This window comes from Apodemus sylvaticus, chromosome 6 (genome assembly GCF_947179515.1).
Source record: "Apodemus sylvaticus chromosome 6, mApoSyl1.1, whole genome shotgun sequence".
NCBI lineage: Eukaryota > Metazoa > Chordata > Mammalia > Rodentia > Muridae > Apodemus > Apodemus sylvaticus.
In genome coordinates, this window is record NC_067477.1 from 20,710,925 (window position 1) to 20,730,707 (window position 19,783).

Below are 19,783 nucleotides of genomic sequence, written 5' to 3' on the forward strand. Positions count from 1 at the left end.
CCAGCCTCTGGCCCCTGTGTAAAGAGAGGATGATTGGAAAAAGTACTCTGGCTGGTATCAAAATCCAGGAAGAGCCCTTAGTTGTGCATGGAATTTTGGAACCTTTTTGCATTTTTCTGTTTTAAGTTAGGGCACCTCTGAGGTTGTGACTTAATGCTGTTAATCACATGCATTGATAGCTTCGAGGTTTTGTTAGAATGAAGTGCTGGTCATAAATTCTCTTCCTAGAGTGTCTACCTTTTAGGAATTGGAGTCTTTTGGCCAAATGAAATGTGTTGCTGTCATTTTTTTTTTTGTTTGTTTGTCAATATGACATGAGTCTGTGTTGGCCTGATAGTGTGAAACCCTTAGCTACAGGTATCAAAGAGGGCACTGTAAGGTCAGTCTGCTGCTCTCCTCTTAGAATTTCAGGTTAATGCCGTAATTTTCTTGTTAAAAATTTGTTTTTAGAAAAGCATTTAATAGTGACAAATGTTGAGCATTTTTTTAAAGTCACAGTATTCAGTACTTTAAAAATTCTCAGTTTGATATATTTCTATTATTTAGATAGTCTTATTAAGTTTTGGTGGGTTATATGCTTACCGTGAGAAATTATTTTTACATATAATGTTTATTAACTTAACTGTTGATGTTTTTTTCCTAGTGGTTTAACTTGAATTCTCTGTTGACGGGTCCAGAATTAATATCAGATACATACCTCGCACTCTTCCTGGCTCAGTTACAGCAAGAAGGTAAATAACACCAGAACCACTATCTTTAAAAGTATCTTAAATAAAGCTGAGTCATGGTTTGTGACTATAAAAGCTCTGATCTCTGATTTGTGAGTGTAACAGTACTGATCTCTGTCTGTGGTTTGGGTGACACAGTGCCGTGGGGGTGTTCCCACACCACTGGGACATCTCCTGAGCCTGGGGCCTCCTTTCCTTTTATTTTAAAGATTTATTTATTTCATGTATGTAAGTACACTGTAGTTGTCTTCAGACACTCTAGAAGAGGGCATTGGATCCCATTACGGATGGTTGTAGCTACCACATGGTTGCTGGGATTTGAACTCAGTGCTCTTAACCGCTGAGCCATCTCTCCAAACCCTTTCTTTCCATCCTTAAGTGCTATCTTTCGCTTTTACATTCTCCACATCACAGGGCTGACAGGAGGAGGGGCCTGCTCCTCTCCTTCCTGTTGACTCATTTTCAGCCACTGTTCGCTCCGTGGACTCCAGTGCCTTTGAGTCACCTCCACTGGGTTAGCCGTGCCCTCTGTGCAGTCATCTGTGAGCTGCCTTTTTTATTGGAGACTTTGGATGTCTGGTTATCTGTCTCTTTTCCTTACATTCTTAGTCATTTCCACACTAGTATATATTCCTCTTTTTTTTTTTCCGGTTTTTTGAGACAGGGTTTCTCTGTGTAGCCCTGTCCCTGAAACTCACTCTGTAGACCAGGCTGGCCTTGAACTCATAAATCCACTTGCCTCTGCCTCCCAAGTGCTGGGATTACAGACGTGCACCACCACGCCCGGCTCTATTCCTCTTTCAAAGATCATTTTCTTCACTCTTGTCTTGGCATTGTTAATAACAACAACTACCTTCCAATACCTTCAGATGCTCATCATAAGCACCATAGTCTTTGACCATCACCTTCTTTCCATGGCATTTTGCTGTTCTGACGAGGCTCTAAAGTTACCATGAGATCCAGAAATCCTCTTACATTCTTCAAGGAGTTTTGTTTTTGTTTGTTTTTGTTTTTATTATATGTAAGTACACTGTTGCTGTCTTTAGACACTCCAGAAAAGGGCCTCAGATCTCTTTACAGATGGTTATGAGCCACCATGTGGGTGCTGGGCTTTGAACTCAGGACCTTTGGAAGAGCAGTTGGTGCTCTTACCCACTGAGCCATCTCTTCAGCCCCTGTTTTGGTTTTTTGAGACATTGTTTCTGTATGTAAAAGAGCTGTGGCTATCCTGGAACTTGTTTTGTAGACCAGGCTGGCCTCAAACTTAGATCTGCCTTCCCCTGCTTCTCAAGCACTGGTTTTAAAGGTGTGTGCCACCAATGCCTGGTGATTGTCTTCTTTTTTAAAGATGTTTAAAAATTGCCAGGCAGTGGTGGCGCACGCCTGTAATCCCAGCACTTGGGAGGCAGAGGCAGGCGGATTTCTGAGTTCGGATTTCTGAGTTCGGATTTCTGAGTTCGAGGCCAGCCTGGTCTACAGAGTGAGTTCCAGGACAGCCACGGCTACACAGAGAAACCCTGTCTCGAAAAACCAAAAAAAAAAAAAAAAAAAAAAAAAGATGTTTAAAAATTTATTTTCTGTGGTAAGATGTTTGCCTCATGATTCTGTGTGCACTGCAGGCATGCAGTTCTCAAAGAGGCCAGAAGACGGTTTTGGGACTCCTGAAAGTGGATTCACAAACAGTTGTGAGTCACCATGTGGGTGCTAGGACTAGAACCGGCAAGAACTGCCAGCGCTCTTAACTCTGAGCCATCTCTCCAACCCCTGACATTGTCTTCAGGTGCATCCCTGCCTTCTTTTTTTTATCTCCCCCATCATTCCTCAGTAACAAGAATCTTGACCACAGGTGAAGTAGATCTTGACCCTAGACATTCCTGTACCATAGCAGCCGAGCATGGCTTCACACTGAGGTAAAACACGTTGGGTATAATTTCGCGCTTACAGGTTTCAGTGACTCCTTGTTAGTTTTTCCACACCTTAGCTCTCCGTTTGTTACCCATTGCTATTCTTTGTGGCTTTCTCTTGAAGTCTTCTGAGAACATAGACATAATTCTCCTTCCGGTAGCAAATCTCTCGCCTTGCTTCTGTAGCTTGTGTTTGAGCCTGTTAAAATAGATAGCCCCAGCCCTCCACATAAGGGCAGCCCCTCTGCGTGCACTGTATCCCCGTGGCTCCTGTCTCGTCAGCATGCAGTTTTGGGCTAATGCTCTCCTGGGGTGAATATCCTTCCCATTCCCTTAAAAAAAAAGTCTGTGCATGGGTAAAAAGCTGTTTGTCTCCATTGATTAAAGATAAAGAGCTTTTCATAACTCTGCAACCTTAGCTGCTTGCCCATTTAAAATTTTCTTAGAATTATCTCTAGGGCATTATCTTTTGAACTCATTCCATTTGGGTTGCTGTAAACCAGAGATCTCCAAAAGTCTCTCTTCTCACTATTGGGGTGACTTCTATATCGCCAAAGCCAGAATTCAATTCTTAGATCTCCCAGTCTAAACAGAACACAATAAACTTTTTTTTTTTTTTTTTTTTTTTTTTTTTTTTTAGACAGGATTTCTCTGTGTAGCCCTGGCTGTCCTGGAACTCACTCTGTAGACCAGGCTGGCCTTGTACTCAGAAATCCGCCTTCCTCTGCCTCCCAAGTGCTAGGATTAAAGGCATGTACCACCACTGCCTGGCCACAATAAACTTCTTATTAAAAAACAAACAGCCCAAAGTAAAAACAAATATAAAAGGAGATCATTCTCCCTTTTTCTCTGTAAATATTTTCATGATAAAAGGCTCTAATACCGAATTCTATTTATTTACTTATTTTTATTTATAACTACACAACGACACTATAATTATTCCTAAAGTGCTGTACTTTGTGGTGCTGGGGACTGAAAATCCCAGCTGTGCATATGTGATGCAGAACTCCAGTCTGCTCTGTATCCCCGGCTGGCTAGCCACAGAGCTGTGATGCCTGGTGCCCAGGGAGGCCAGAAAAGGGCATCATCAGATCCCTTGGGACTGGATACAGATGGTTGTGAGCTGCCACGTAAGTGCTCGGAATCAAATGTGAATCCTCTGCAAGAGCAGCGTGCGCTGTTAACCTCTGAACCATCCCTCCAGCCGCAAAGACTTAGCTTCCATGGTTGTTGTTTGGTTGATTGGTTTTATTTGCCTGTCTTTATGTGCTTTCTCACAGGTTTCCATTTCAGTAAGAATCATTCTTGCACCCTGGTCTCTATATGTTATATTGATAAAGCAGAGTGCTTTTCTAAAAAATAAAATGTATATTATGTCACACCCTTACATTACCTAGCACACTCAAAATAAATTCTAAAGTCTTAAATAAAATCCAAAATTACTATGTTGTTTGCCTAAGGCAGAATGTCTTCTCTTCAGGACATGTTCAATAGGTACCACAGTGAGCTGGCATGCTGATTCTCGGGTTAGAAACAGTTTTGTTAGCAGAAAACACATTAAGACATCTGATAGTGAGCAGCCTTCTCATTCTTTGTTTCATTGAAGTACAACAAAAATGAATAGTAGAAAATGTTAAATAAAACTAAACTTAGTTGTGATTGAGAAAACTTATTAGCTTTCTTAGCTATTAGGTATGTATTTATTAAAAATTGCTTTGTACCAGTGTTTTGGTTTGTTTGTTTGTTTTTTGAGACAGGGTTTCTCTGTGTAGCCCTGGCTATCCTGGAACTCACTCTGTAGATCGGGCTGGCCTCGAACTCAGAAATCCACCTGCCTCTGCTTCCCAAGTGCTGGTATTTTTTTTTTCTAAAACACCAGGCACACTAGATTTGGGGTACTGACTTCCCAGCTCCTGTTTTTGGTTAGAAGGCTTCTATGTATGGAGCAGGGAGCAGGGTGCCATTTCCAGCATGTATTCCAGTGATTTATTTTATCCATGTTACTAGTTAGTGGACATACTAACCAAATACATCTTCACACCAGCCATCTGAGGAAGGTTCCTTTATTCTTGTTCAACAAAGGATACGAACAGGGATGGCGGAGATAGTTGACAGACTCTGTGGCACTGGCAAGTGACAGAGATAGGCTAAAATGCAGGCAGTCAGCTCCGGATCCTCCTCTCTGCTCCACTTTACCCTTTCAGAGAGTAGACTGCCTTTGATTCTTGTAGCCCCTGAGACTTAGCGATGAGCAGTGAGGCTTGAGATACTGTGTGACTCACTGCAGATTACCTTCCTAGTCCAAGCGAGAGTCACTAAATCAGGTCCTTTCTGGTTTTCCTACTGTGCGCTGTCAGCTATAATTTCTAACAAGTTTGAATTTTTTACTAGTTGTTTTAGTTTGTTTTTGCCTCTTTTTAGGTTATTCTATATTTGTTGTTAAGGGTGATCTGCCGGATTGTGAAGCTGACCAGCTTTTGCAGATGATCAAGGTCCAACAGATGCATCGGCCAAAGCTTATTGGAGAAGAACTAGCGCATCTGAAGGAACAGAGGTAAAGTTAGGGTGGTGGATATGATACAGCATGCCTTAGAAGAACTGAGTGTTCGTGCTTCCATTTCGCGTGTCTGTGTGAGTACGCACAGACGATTGTGAGCTGCATGACGTGGGTGCTGGGACCAGACCTCGGCCCTTTGGAGAGCAGGAAGAGTTTGGACCCCTGAGCCATCTCCTGACATTTAATGTGTGATCATTTTACCATTGGTGATTTGGGTAATTTTTATTTTGTGCATTTCTTTTGTAGTTCTGGGGGATCAACCTCTTGTTCATACTAGGCAAATGTTTTATTCAGTTATGTGCAGCCCTTTATTTATTTATTTAATTATTACTTTATTTACTTATTAAAAGTTTTTTGATCATTTTATTTATATGGACACACTTAAATGGAGGACAGGGAGTTCAAGACTTGGATGTGTGTATGTAATTTTATTTTAAATATTTATTTGATAATTTTATACATGTGTATAAATATTTATCATGTCATCATTATCTTTATCCCGTCTGTTCCCTCTGAATCCCTCCCAGCAGGTCCCCTATGGTCATTATTTTTTCTCCTCCTCCTCCTCCTCTCCCTCCTCTCCTCTTTTCTCCTCTTCCTCCTCCTCCTCCTCTCCCTCCTCTCCTCTTTTCTCCTCTTCCTCTTCCTCCTCTTCCTTCTCCTCCTCCTCCTCTCCCTCCTCTCCTCTTTTCTCCTCTTCCTCTTCCTTCTCCTCCTCCTCCTCCTCTCCCTCTTCTCCTCTTTTCTCCTCTTCCTCCTCCTCCTCCTCTTCCTTCTCCTCCTCCTCCTCTTCCTCCTCTCCTTCCTCTCCTCTTTCTCCTCTTCCTCCTCCTCCTCCTCTTCCTTCTCCTCCTCCTCCTCTTCCTCCTCTCCTTCCTCTCCTCTTTCTCCTCTTCCTTCTCCTCTCCTCTTTCTCTTCCTCCTCGTCTTGCTTCTCTTCTTCCTGACTCACTGAGTTTGATTAGACTTGCTTACATGGATAACCTACCAGTGTTGTACCACTGAAGAAAACTGACTCCCCTCCCTTAGCAGCCCTAGCTCTTCAGATAGGGACAGGGCCTCTGAGTACCCCCCACCATGATGGAATGTTGGGTTGATCTTGTGTAGGTTTTGTGCTGGTAACCATAGCTGCTGTGAGTTTATGAGAGCAACAGCAGAAGATAACATGTCACAGCATTTCTTCCTAATCTCCTGCTCTTACATCCTTACCCCTCTTCTCTGAAGTTCCTTAGAGTGATGCTATAGATGTCCCGTTTAGGTCTGGGCCTTTAACAGTTGCTTATTCTCAAGCACTTTGAACAGTTCTGCTGTTTGCCAGGGGAGAGGGCAGCTTTCCTGACCAAGCACTAACCTGTAGGTCTAAATGTATTTAGAAGGGTTATTGACATGCCCGTTTAGTGAAACAGTAATAATAGTTTCCCCCACTGAGGACCTGTGACCAACACAGCCATGGGCTTTTGACCAAGTTTATGGTACCAGGCATGAACTACCTAATGTGAAGTGGCCCTCAAATCCAGTAAAAAATGTTTAGGCTGGGCCTGATGGCACACCTTTAATGCCAGCCCTTGGGAGGCAAAAGCAGGTAGATTTCTGTGAGTTTGAAGCCAACTAACTCTACATACTGAGCTCCAGGACAGCCAGAGCTAGATAATAGAGGCACACTAAAATAAATAAAAAAAAAATAGAAGAAAAAGTGGTTGTTTGCCCCACTGTAGTCATGCCACTAATGTCTAGCATAGCACACGGAGGCTGGTTAAGAGGTTTAGGGTTTCTCTTCCAGCAGACTTCCTTTATGGAATCTTCCAGCACCATGAAAGCTTGTCAGGACAGTGGAAGCTTCTAGCTCAGTTCAGCTTGGTCTCTGTTATGTAACCAATGTCCAGCCATTAGATCTGTTTAGTTCTGGTGGGAAGCCAAGAACAATGGCTGCAAAGAAGATCCTTTCTCTGACTAGCGCTGGTCTGTAGTCCGGTGTGCTTAGAATGCAGTTTGACATGTTCACATACTATTTGAGGAGCCTGTGTAGTAATTTGCTTTTTGAAATAATATCTCAAGTAGCTCTGGCTGACTGGGATTGCATGTATCTGTGCCCCATGTTTTATTTATGGCGATGGACACTGAACCCAGAGGACTGTGTATGCTACACAGATATTTTACCTACTGGGCTTCATCTCCAGAATATACCTCCTCTAACCGAAATGATTTAGTGTCATATTATTTGTAGTGTTTTGGCTCTAATCCTGGATTTTATGCATATACTCTTATCATTGAATAGTCCCTTCCATGTTCCCTTCTGTTGAAAGACAGGTCTCATTAAGTTATCAAACTTGACATCCTTCTGTCTTTGCCTCAAAAGTAGCTAATTCTCAACAAGCATATACCACTGTGCCCAGGGAGGCTGTGTTTTAGTGAAGTTTATGGAATCAGCACTTTGAATTCCAAAAATACATTAGGTTTTTATCAGAACTCAGTTGTTGTTGTTAGTAGACCTTATCTGCTAGAACATGTTTTTGATTTAAAATCTTTCATTTGTAAGTGCCTTCATGTTTATCAAACTTGATCTAAAGTTGAAGAATATGGGGCTGGAGAGATGGCTCAGTGGCTAAGAGCACTGGCTGCTTTCTAGAGGGCCTGGGTTTGGTTCTCAGCACAGCCTCTGTCTCCTGAGCTCCAACACCCTCCTCAGGCACTTCACACACATTGTGCAAAATATGCACACAAACAAAATATCCATGCACATTGTTTTGTTTTTTGAGACAGGGTTTCTTAGAGACCAGATTGTAATTATTATGAATTCATTTGTTGTTTAGTGCCCTCAAAGCAGATCTGGAACGAGTCTTAGAGGCAGCAGACGGGTCGGGAATATTTGATGAAGAGGAGGATGAGTTACAGAGGGCTCTAGCCATCAGTCGCCAGGAAATCGACATGGAGGATGAGGAAGCCGATCTCCGCAGGGCCATTCAGCTCAGTATGCAAGGTTTGGACACTTTGATGTGTACTTTAGTCGTTTCTGGAGAAGTGGGTCATGTCCTTAGCTTTTCTGAAAGTTAGTGTGTTTGATAGTTCCTGCAAAAGCAAAAGTTCCGAACTTCAAGTATTTTAGATATTCTTGATCTTAAATAATTTTTATAACTTGTATTATACTAGGACTGAATTGTGTTTAGCACATCTATCATTTTAGTTGTTATGTTGTTGAGTGTGATACTGAACCAGTACAATACTAATTGAATTACTTTTCTAGTGGCCAGATGCCCCTTACCCAAGCCAACTGTTTTAACAAATGCATGCAACAGTTACTGGCTATAAAGACTTATATAGATTATACAGATTAAGACTTAAGCTTACTTTTGCAGGAGACATCTCTTTCATTGATGTAAAGTCCATCATCAGTGGAGGAAAGTGAAGATAAAGTCCCTTAGGAATGTAGGCAGAGAAAAGTGTTGAGACATTCAAACAGTTTCCTGAAAGCACAAAGTACTTTACTTTTGTGATTTTGGTTTAATCTAATTCATATGAAGCTGCATCTACTTGTAAAGAGATTACTCATCATCTGAATTCCTTAACTGTCTTAGTGTATTAGATACTTAATACACTAAGTATTAAATGTCATAGCCATTGTCATCACCCTGGCCTCCTCACCTCCAGGCTTACCTGTGTATACTCTTTGTAGTGTGAAGTCCCGGGTTTTATTAGGAGGGGTTTGGTGTGGTATTGAAGTAATATATAGAAAGCCATCTTACCATTTTCATAATTTACATAGACTCTCTGCTTGGTACAATTACTGTTGAGAGCTTAGAAACATTCAGGTTGTTATACGCAGATGTTATGGTCATCCATCAGCAGTTGTGAGGAATGGCTTGCCTTTGGAGGTGGAGATGCAGCCCCAGGCAGTGGTGGTGCACGCCTGTAATCCCAGCACTTGGGAGGCAGAGGCAGGCGGATTTCTGAGTTCGAGGCCAGCCTGGTCTACAGAGTGAGTTCCAGGACAGCCAGGGCTACACAGAGAAACCCTGTCTCGAAAAACCAAAAAAAAAAAGAAGGTGGAGATGCAGTTTTGAAAGTTAAAAAGCACAGAAGTGTGGTCTTGATAGTTTTTTGTTTGTTTGCTTTTCGAGACTGTCCTGGAACTCACTCTGTAGACCAGGCTGGCCTCGAACTCAGAAATCCGTCTGCTTCTGTCTCCCAAGTGCTGGGATTAAAGTTGTGCGCCACCACTGCCCAGCGGTCTTGATACTTCATATCCGAGGTGAACAGTGGGCACGTATCCTCACATCTGATGTGTCACAGACAGCATCAGCTTTGGCTGCAGTAACATGGGATTGTAAGTCCTTAATAGATTTCCATAGGCTTCTTCTAGTTACAGAACAGTAGTGGAATGTGTTTAGGAAGAAAACTTTCTAGAAGCTTGCTCCAGTAAGAACAAACATACTACTGCTTGTACAGATACATAAAATAATTTTTTTAGGTAGTTCCAGAAGTATGTGTGAAGATGGCCCGCAGGCGTCAAGCACAGACCTTTCTTCAGAAGAGCTGCGGAAGAGAAGAGAAGCCTACTTTGAAAAGTAAAGTAGTTGGTACAGATTAAAGTTACATATTTAATACCTGCTTATTTTGTCTGTTTATAAATTACTGCTTATCGCCTAAACCTAAGAATATATTTTTAAAACTTTTTACAGAGAATAAGGTGTGAAATACTTAATACTTACTTAGAGAAAAAACATTGCCAGATCTAGAATAAAGGAAACCTTGTGAAATTTTACTTATCAAAGGGAAAATGGACTTAGGACAAGAGGAACTGTGCCTGTGCCTGTTGATCCTTTGTATGTAGCATTGGTAATCTATGAATCCGTCAGTAGACAGGGAAGACAGCATCTGAGGAGGGTGGAGCTTGTTCCCAAGTGCAGGCGGTACGCCATCCCTGGTCTTGCTCTTGTCACTTTTAAAGAGGTCCGAGCCCATCGGCATCAGAGGCATAGAAGCATAAATCTGAGGCATACGCTTCTGAAACCATATGTTGTACTGTTTATAAGAACTCTGAAGAGAAATAATTCCACTTTTATAGTGTCTTCCTTTATAGTAATCATCACTCACAAGTCTTCCTTTTATCTTTCGTTTTGGGTAGGGCTTTACTGTGTCCTGCTGGCCTCACTGATGGCTGTCTTCCTGTAGTCCTAGTTGGCCTCACTGGTGGCTGTCCTCCTGCCTCAGTTTCCCTTGTGCTAGGACTACAGGTATATGTCTCTATACCTAGCTTTTTATTTTAAACCATTCTCCACCTTAAAAGTTACATAATAAATAGTAGATAATTGAGCCCTCTGACCTCAGATCGGAAAGGTAAGGCCAGGGGTGGACTCTGCCCTGTAATATACCACATCTCTCAATTCAGTGATGCATTTATTTTCACATTATTTCTAAAAAGACTGGGATGCGGCTCAGGGAGTGCTCACCCAGCATGAATGAGAGCCCGACCCCGCTCCCCCCACCCCACCTCGCTCCCCCCCCCCCCCCCCCAAGCACAGCTCAGCAGCATAGCAGCACCTGGGCCTGAGCAGCTGTGTCTTAGTCATAGGTGGCAGATTAATAAAGTTTGGACCGGGAGGGCGGCGGCGGCGGCGGCGGCGGCAGCAGCGGCAGCAGTGGCTGCTCCAGCTGAAGGGCCATCAGCAGTGGAACCAAGGCGTCACAGGGACCAGTTAGGCCCTGCGCCCACGACCACTGACCTTCGCTGACCAGCCGGACAGCAAGCAGCTGCAGTTGTGCGGCGCCTTTCCTGCAAGGAGGCCACTTCAGAACTCGGCCTCCCACCAGACAGGAGAGGAGGATCCATCTTGGTTCCGTACTCCAGGAATCGGACAGACTGAGGTACACAAACATAATCCGAGGCCAACACCGCGGTGGTCTGAGCCCGACGGGCGTTGGCCTGCACCCAGGCCCTGGGCGGGTCGGGGGGCCATCGGGGTGCCAACCCAACCAGGAGGTTTTTTGCCCAGGCCTGCGAGCGCGCCGCCGCCATTTTGCCTGCAGGACGACAGAGAGCTCAGGCGGGCAGACCTGTAACAGGCATAGCCTAAGGCTAACAAAGCGGGGGTCCAGGCCCCAAAAGGCACAGGACTGACCCCAAGAACTGGGCGGCTTGGTGGGCCATCTGTGAGTCAACCCGCCCAGGTGATTGTTAGCAAAGCAGACTCTCCCGGCGCTTTCAGGGAGCGCGGGCGCACACGCCCGCCATCCTAGTCACCTGGCAAACCCAATTAACAGTCAAAGCCGTAGGGGAACTTTGCTCGGACCTTGGCCTCCCAGGCTTTTGCCTGGACTCAGGGACTGGGCGGCCAGGCTAACCTTGTGTGCGATAGCCCGGTTGGCAGATCGGCTGCCCAGCGGAGTGAGCAGAACTCAGGGGAGGTCACAGTAGCATACACCATCGGCACTCCCTGGGAGTGCACACGGGCTCCATCTGCTCCACAGACACAATCTGGGGCAAGGCCTCAGGCAGAAGGCCTTAGCTCTACTCTCTCCGCTTCCGGATCCAGATCAGCCTGGGCGGCAGCATTACATCTCCAAGTCCTGCAAGTGGCTAGCTGGGCTTCCGGGCGGCCAGCTGGGAGAAGTCAGTGTGCTCCAGTGAATCCAGCGGGCCCCAGCGGGAGCCTTCGGGTGCCTGCTTTGGGATCTGAACAGCCTGGGCAGCAGCACACTGTCTACAAGCAGTGCAGGAGGTAAGCTGTGCACCAGAGGCCAACTGGGAAGGGGCAGCTTGCACTGGTGAGTCCAGCACTGACAAGATAAACTAACACCAGTGAGATCTAGATGGCAAAAGGCAAACGCAGGAACGTCACTAACAGAAATCAAGGCAATATGGCAACATCTGAACCCAATTCTCCTCTACCAACATGTCCTGGATACCCCATCACACCAGTAAAACAAGATTTGGATTTAAAATCACTGGTCATGATGCTGGTACAGGAACACATGGAGGTCATACGTAAAGAAATTCAGGAGACAATGGATCAAAAGGTAGAAGCCCTTGCAAGGGAAACACAAAAATCATTGAAAGAAATCCAGGAGAATACAAAAGCCAACAAGGAGGAAATGCAAAAAACACTTAAAGAAATACAGGAGAACTTTGCTCAACAGGCTGAGGTCATGAAAGACGAAACACAAAAATCTCTTAAAGAAATACAGGAGAACTTTGGTCAACAGGCTGAGCTCATGAATGAGAAAACACAAAAATCTCTTAAAGAATTACAGGAAAACACAAACATGCAAGTGAAGGAGCTAAGCAAAACCATCCAGGATCTAAAATCAGAAGTAGAAACAACTAAGAAAACTCAAAGGGAGACAACTTTGGAGATAGAAAGCCTTGGGAAGAAATCAGGGGACAGAGATACAAATATCAACAACAGAATACAAGAGATAGAAGAAAGAATCTCAGATGCTGAAGATTCCATAGAAACCATGGACTCAACAGTTAAAGAAAATGCAAAATGCAAAAAGCTTGTAACCCAAAATATCCAGGAAATCCAGGACACAATGAGAAGACCAAACCTAAGGATTATAGGCATAGAGGAGAGTGAAGATTTACAACTTAAAGGGCCAGCAAATATCTTCAATAAAATTATGGAAGAAAACTTCCCTAACCTAAAGAGAGAGATGCCCATGAATATACAAGAAGCCTACAGAACTCCAAACAGACTGGACCAGAACAGAAATACTTCCCGTCACATAATAATCAAAACACCAAATGTTCTAAACAAAGAAAGAATACTAAAGGCAGTAAGAGAAAAAGGCCAAGTAACATATAAAGGAAGACCTATCAGAATCACAGCAGACTTTTCACCTGAGACTATGAAGGCTAGAAGGTCCTGGGCAGATCTCATGCAGACTCTAAGAGAACACAAATGCCAACCAAAACTACTATATCCAGCAAAACTCTCAATCACCATAGATGGAGAAACTAAGATATTTCATGACAAAACCAAGTTTACCCAATATCTATCCACAAACCCGGCCCTAAAAAGGATAATAGGAGGACAACACCAATACAAGGAGGGAAACTTCACCCTGGAAAAAGCAAGATAGTAACCTTTCATCAAACCCAAAAGAAGTTAAGCATTCAAATTTAAAAAATAACGTCAAAAATGATAGGAAGTAACAATCACTATTCCTTAATATCTCTTAACATCAATGGACTTAATGCCCCAATAAAAAGACACAGACTAACTGAATGGATACGTAAACAGGACCCTACATTTTGCTGCTTACAGGAAACACACCTCAGGGTCAAAGACAAACACTACCTTAGAGTAAAAGGCTGGAAGACAATTTTACAAGCAAATGGTCTCAGGAAACAAGCTGGAGTAGCCATTTTAATATCAGATAAAATTGACTTTCAACCCAAAGTCATCAAAAGAGACCCTGAGGGACACTTCTTGCTGGTCAAAGGAAAAATACAAAAAGAAGAACTGACAATCCTGAACATCTATGCCCCAAATGTAAGGGCACCCTCTTTTGTAAAAGAAACTTTATTAAAACTAAAAGCACACATTGCACCTAACACAATAATTGTGGGTGACTTCAACACTGCACTTTCCTCAATGGACCGATCAGGAAAACAGAAACTAAACAGGGACACAATGAAACTAATTGAAGCTTTGGACCAATTAGATTTAACAGATATATATAGAACATTCTATCCTAAAACAAAAGAATATACCTTTTTCTCAGCACCTCATGGTACCTTCTCCAAAATCGACCATATAATTGGTCACAAGACAGACCTCAACAAATATAAGAAGATCGAACTAATCCCATGCCTCCTATCTGATCACTATGGAGTAAAAGTGGTCTTCAATAGCAACAGAAACAACAGAAAGCCCACATACACGTGGAAACTGAACAATACTCTACTCAATGATACCTTGGTCAAGGAAGAAATAAAGAAAGAAATTAAAGACTTTTTAGAACACAATGAAAATGAAAACACAACATACCCAAATCTATGGGACACAATGAAAGCAGTGCTAAGAGGAAAACTCATAGCCCTGAGTGCCTCCAAAAAGAAAATGGAGAGAGCATACATTACCAGCTTAATGACACACCTGAAAGCCCTGGAACAAAAAGAAGCTATTTCGCCCAGGAGGAGTAGAAGGCAGGAAATCATCAAACTCAGGGCCGAAATCAATCAAGTAGAAACAAAGAGAACCATACAAAAAATCAACAATACCAGGAGCTGGTTCTTTGAGAAAATCAACAAGATAGATAAACCCTTAGCCAGAATGACCAAAGGGCACAGAGAAAGTATCCAAATTAACAAACTTAGAAATGAAAAGGGAGATATAACAACGGAAACTGAGGAAATCCAAAAAATCATCAGATCCTACTACAAGAGCCTATACTCAACACAACTGGAGAATCTGGAGGAAATGGACAATTTCCTTGACAGATACCAAATACCAAAATTAAATCAGGACCAACTAGACCATCTAAACAGTCCCATAATGCCTAAAGAAATAGAAGGAGTCATAGAAAGTCTTCCAACCAAAAAAAGCACAGGACCAGATGGCTTCAGTGCAGAATTCTACCAGACCTTCAAAGAAGAGTTAACACCAATACTCTTCAAACTATTCCACAAAATAGAAACAGAAGGAACACTACCCAATTCCTTCTACGAAGCCACAATTACGCTGATACCAAAGCCACACAAAGATCCAACAAAGAAAGAGAACTTCAGACCAATTTCCCTTATGAACATCGATGCAAAAATACTCAATAAAATTCTTGCCAACCGAATCCAAGAACACATCAAAACGATCATCCACCATGATCAAGTAGGCTTTATCCCAGGAATGCAGGGTTGGTTCAATATACGGAAATCCATCAATACAATCCACTACATAAACAAACTCAAAGAACAAAACCACATGGTCATTTCATTGGATGCTGAAAAAGCATTTGACAAAATTCAGCATCCCTTCATGCTTAAAGTCTTGGAGAGAACAGGAATTCAAGGCCCATACCTAAACATAGTAAAAGCAATATACAGCAAACCGGTAGCCAGCATCAAACTAAATGGAGAGAAACTTGAAGCAATCCCACTGAAATCAGGGACCAGACAAGGCTGCCCCCTTTCTCCTTATCTTTTCAATATTGTACTTGAGGTACTAGCTCGGGCAATTCGACAACATAAGGAGGTCAAAGGGATACAAATTGGAAAGGAAGAAGTCAAACTATCATTATTTGCAGACGACATGATCGTCTACCTAAGTGACCCAAAGAACTCCACTAGAGAACTCCTACAGCTGATAAACAACTTCAGCAAAGTGGCAGGTTATAAAGTCAACTCAAGCAAATCAGTGGCCTTCCTATACTCAAAGGATAAGCAGGCTGAGAAAGAAATTAGGGAAATGACCCCCTTCACAATAGCCACAAACAGTATAAAGTATCTTGGGGTGACTCTTACCAAACATGTGAAAGATCTGTATGACAAGAACTTCAAGACTCTGAAGAAGGAAATGGAAGAAGACCTCAAAAAATGGGAAAACCTCCCATGCTCATGGATCGGCAGAATCAATATAGTTAAAATGGCCATTTTGCCTAAAGCACTATACAGATTCAATGCAATACCCATCAAAATCCCAACTCAATTCTTCACAGAGCTAGAAAGAGCAATTATCAAATTCATCTGGAACAACAAAAAACCCAGGATAGCTAAAACTATTCTCAGCAACAAAAGGAAATCTGGGGGAATCAGTATCCCTGACCTCAAGCAATACTACAGAGCAATAGTGTTAAAAACTGCATGGTATTGGTACAGTGACAGACAGGAGGATCAATGGAACAGGATTGAAGATCCAGAAATGAACCCACACACCTATGGCCACTTGATCCTCGACAAAGAGGCTGAAAACATCCAATGGAAAAAAGATAGCCTTTTCAACAAATGGTGCTGGTTCAACTGGAGGTCAGCATGCAGAAGAATGCAAATTGATCCATCCTTGTCTCCTTGTACTAAGCTCAAATCCAAATGGATCAAGGACCTCCACATAAAGCCAGACACTCTGAAGCTAATAGAAAAAAAACTGGGGAAGACCCTTGAGGACATCGGTACAGGGAGAAAGTTTCTGAACAGAACACCAATAGCGTATGCTCTAAGAGCAAGAATTGACAAATGGGACCTCATAAAATTACAAAGTTTCTGTAAGGCAAAGGACACCATCAAGAGGACAAATCGGCAACCAACAAATTGGGAAAAGATCTTCACCAATCCTACATCAGATAGAGGGCTAATATCCAATATATATAAAGAACTCAAGAAGTTAGACTCCAGAAAACCAAACAACCCTATTAAAAAATGGGGTACAGAGTTAAACAAAGAATTCTCACCTGAAGAACTTCGGATGGCGGAGAAGCATCTTAAAAAATGCTCAACTTCATTAGTCATTAGGGAAATGCAAATCAAAACAACCCTAAGATTTCATCTTACACCAGTCAGAATGGCTAAGATTAAAAATTCAGGAGACAGCAGGTGTTGGAGAGGGTGTGGAGAAAGAGGAACACTCCTCCACTGCTGGTGGGGTTGCAAATTGGTACAACCACTCTGGAAATCAGTCTGGCGGTTCCTCCGAAAACTGGGCTCCTTACTTCCAGAAGATCCTGCTATACCACTCCTGGGCATATACCCAGAAGACTCCCCACCATGTAATAAGGATACATGTTCTACTATGTTCATAGCAGCCCTATTTGTAATTGCCAGATGCTGGAAAGAACCCAGGTATCCCTCAACAGAAGAGTGGATGCAAAAAATGTGGTATATCTACACAATGGAGTACTATTCAGCCATTAGAAACAATGAATTCATGAAATTCTTAGGCAAATGGATGGAGCTAGAGAATATCATACTAAGTGAGGTAACCCAGACTCAAAAGGTGAATCATGGTATGCACTCACTAATAAGTGGATATTAACCTAGAAAACTGGAATACCCAAAACATAATCCACACATCAAATGAGGTACAAGAAGAAAGGAGGAGTGGCCCCTGGTTCTGGAAAGACTCAGTGAAACAGTATTCAGCAAAACCAGAACGGGGAAGTGGGAAGGGGTGGGTGGGAGGACAGGGGAAGAGAAGGGGGCTTGCGGGACTTTCGGGGAGTGGGGGGGCTAGAAAAGGGGAAATCATTTGAAATGTAAATAAATTATATCGAATAATAATAAAAAAAAAAAAAAAGAAAAAAAAAAAAAAAAAAAAAAAAAAAAAAAATAAAGTTTGGACCGTTTTTGCATCTGCTTGTGTCTAAAGATAATGTTTACCTTTTTCTGTTTTATTTTCACAACTCATAAGTATATAAAGGAACATTCTGATCAGCTGACACCTTCATATGAGATATTTCTAGTCTTTATTCAGTGACTCCATCTTTGCCCTTGTCTCTCCTACAGCATCGGACTCGTTCCGAGTCAGTCAGCATGCCATTACTTTTTTGTATGTGCCTCCAAAGTACTCTAGGACGTTTGTCTGATCTGTAGGGTCGCTCCTGGTTTTGTGGTGTTTTTTGAGCAGTCTCCCTCACTGCTGTGCAAGTCCTCAATTCCCGATCATCCTGACTCTCACCCTCGAGTGCTGGAGTGTGGGTGTGCACAGCACATCTGACTTGACTGTTTCTTTATTTCTCTCATAAGTGCTGTCGTCACAATATAGTAATAATAATAATAATAATAATAATAAGTTAGCAATACACTATATATGGTACACAGGTCTCAGGGTGCTCGGAGGAGTTAGTCCCTTTCCTCCCACCATGTGGGTCCTGTCAGTGGCCCAGGTCATCCAGCTTGGCAGCAAAAGGGTCTTCACTCGCTGAGCTTTGTCACCAACTCCTTTCTTTTATTTAAACATTTTAACTTTCTTGAAATAAAAATTTGAAACTTCCACTAATTTTTACTTTTAGTAATAGTGAAGGTAATTCATTAACATCCCATGATGAATAAGTAATCTATAACAGTCACAACTTAAAAGCCATAACTAGTGTTTTTGAGCTGATAGATTTGGGCCAATCTTGCACCCTTTGGAAAAAAAACAGTTTGGGTATGAGCATGCTTCTTTTCTAGTGGTTGATTATGCATTAAAGATTGCTTCTAGCTTTAGTCTTTTATCTTCTGCTGAGAACTTAGACAGCTAGAGAATGTTTTACCTAGTCACATATAGCTGAGCTAAATTAAGGGTTAATTTTGTGGTGTTTATTTTTAACATTGACTAGCATTTAAAAGTGCTAGTGTGGACTGGAGAGATGGCTCTGGAAGAGCACTGGCTGCTCTTCCAGAGGTCCTGAGTTCAATTCCCAGCAACTACATGATGGCTCACAACCATCTGAATTGGGATCCGATGCCTTCTTCTGGTATGGTTGAAGACAGCTGCAGTATGCTCACAGACATAAAATAAATAAATAAATCTCAAAAAACAAAAAGTGCTAGTGTACTACCGAATTTTTAGAAGTTTTTTGGGGGGAGGGGCTGGAGGATGGCTCATTGGTTAAAAGTCCATCCTGCACTTGCCTTTTTCTTGAATCCTCCAGTTCTTGGGTGGAGTAGTTCCCTGCTCTTCTAGGCTCTGACTTTGGCTCTAAGACTTTGACTTCCTTCTTTCCCTCCAAGCTGGCCTTGTCAGCTTGTTACTGACAGGTCAACAGTCCTCCTTCATCTCCCCACTGCCACTTAAAGCCTCATACTTAATGGAGATATAAAGTATGACACATTATAGGATTTCTTTTCTTGTGAAAAAATATTACTAAAAATACTTATGCTATAGCTTTCGTGATGTGACTTAGTTTATCAGACAATTCAGTTTAAGAAACAGAAATAGGTAGGGATGTTTAAGTGAAACACTAATTAATAGTGAAATTAGGGGCTTAAAACATCTTAGGGATTGTTCTGAGCCAGACTTTTGAAATATAGACCAGTTTGTGAAAAGGGCTACTGCTACTGCCTGCTGAGGATGGTGGGGGTCAGACACACTGGAGAGGACCTGTGTTCAGTTCCCAGAATCCCCACACGGTTCATAATCCCCCAGGTGTCAGAGGATTCTACACTCCATTCTCACCCTTGAGGGTATGAGCATGAGTACACACACACACACACACAATCCAAAACATTAGATCTTTTATATATACATATTAAATTAGTAAAACAGTTTCTTCAAGTTTTTGTATGTATAGGTTTTTTTCATGTACGTATCAGTACCACATGCATATGCAGTCCTGAGGAGCCAGGGAGGATATTAGATCCTCTGGGACCAGGATTACAGATGGTTTTGAGCTGCCATGTTGGTGCTGGGAATTAAACCCAGGTCCTCTAAAGAGCAGCCTGTGCCCTCAACTGCGGAGCCATCTCTCTAGTCCCTAATTAAATCTTACAAACAAACAAAAACCCAAAAAGTATATATAGCTACGATATAGTGTCCGTGAAGCTGCCACGAGGTGGGGGATTCAGGGCTGAATCTCCATGACTCTGCGTACCAGGAAAATAGCTGTGTCTCACTGACTCGTTTATGCCCTGTGTAGCTCATGTGCGAGTTTAATCTGTAGCCAGAGACCAGGTTTTAGCTCTG

The 19,783-nt window shown here is 42.5% G+C and overlaps 1 protein-coding gene across 4 annotated transcripts in view; it reads left to right on the forward strand.

The window, feature by feature from the left end:
- Positions 1-19,783, forward strand: part of Atxn3 (ataxin 3) — a 42,630-nt gene that overhangs the window by 12,992 nt on the left and 9,855 nt on the right. For 3 of the 4 annotated variants that reach the window (XM_052185224.1, XM_052185225.1, XM_052185226.1), the window contains exons 6-9: positions 644-731; positions 5,054-5,186; positions 8,000-8,166; positions 9,655-9,751. In XM_052185224.1, coding sequence (XP_052041184.1) covers positions 644-731; positions 5,054-5,186; positions 8,000-8,166; positions 9,655-9,751 — 485 coding nt within the window. Of the gene's footprint in view, positions 1-643; positions 732-5,053; positions 5,187-7,999; positions 8,167-9,654; positions 9,764-19,783 lie in introns of all 4 variants that reach the window. The other variant, XM_052185227.1, reaches the window with a different exon arrangement.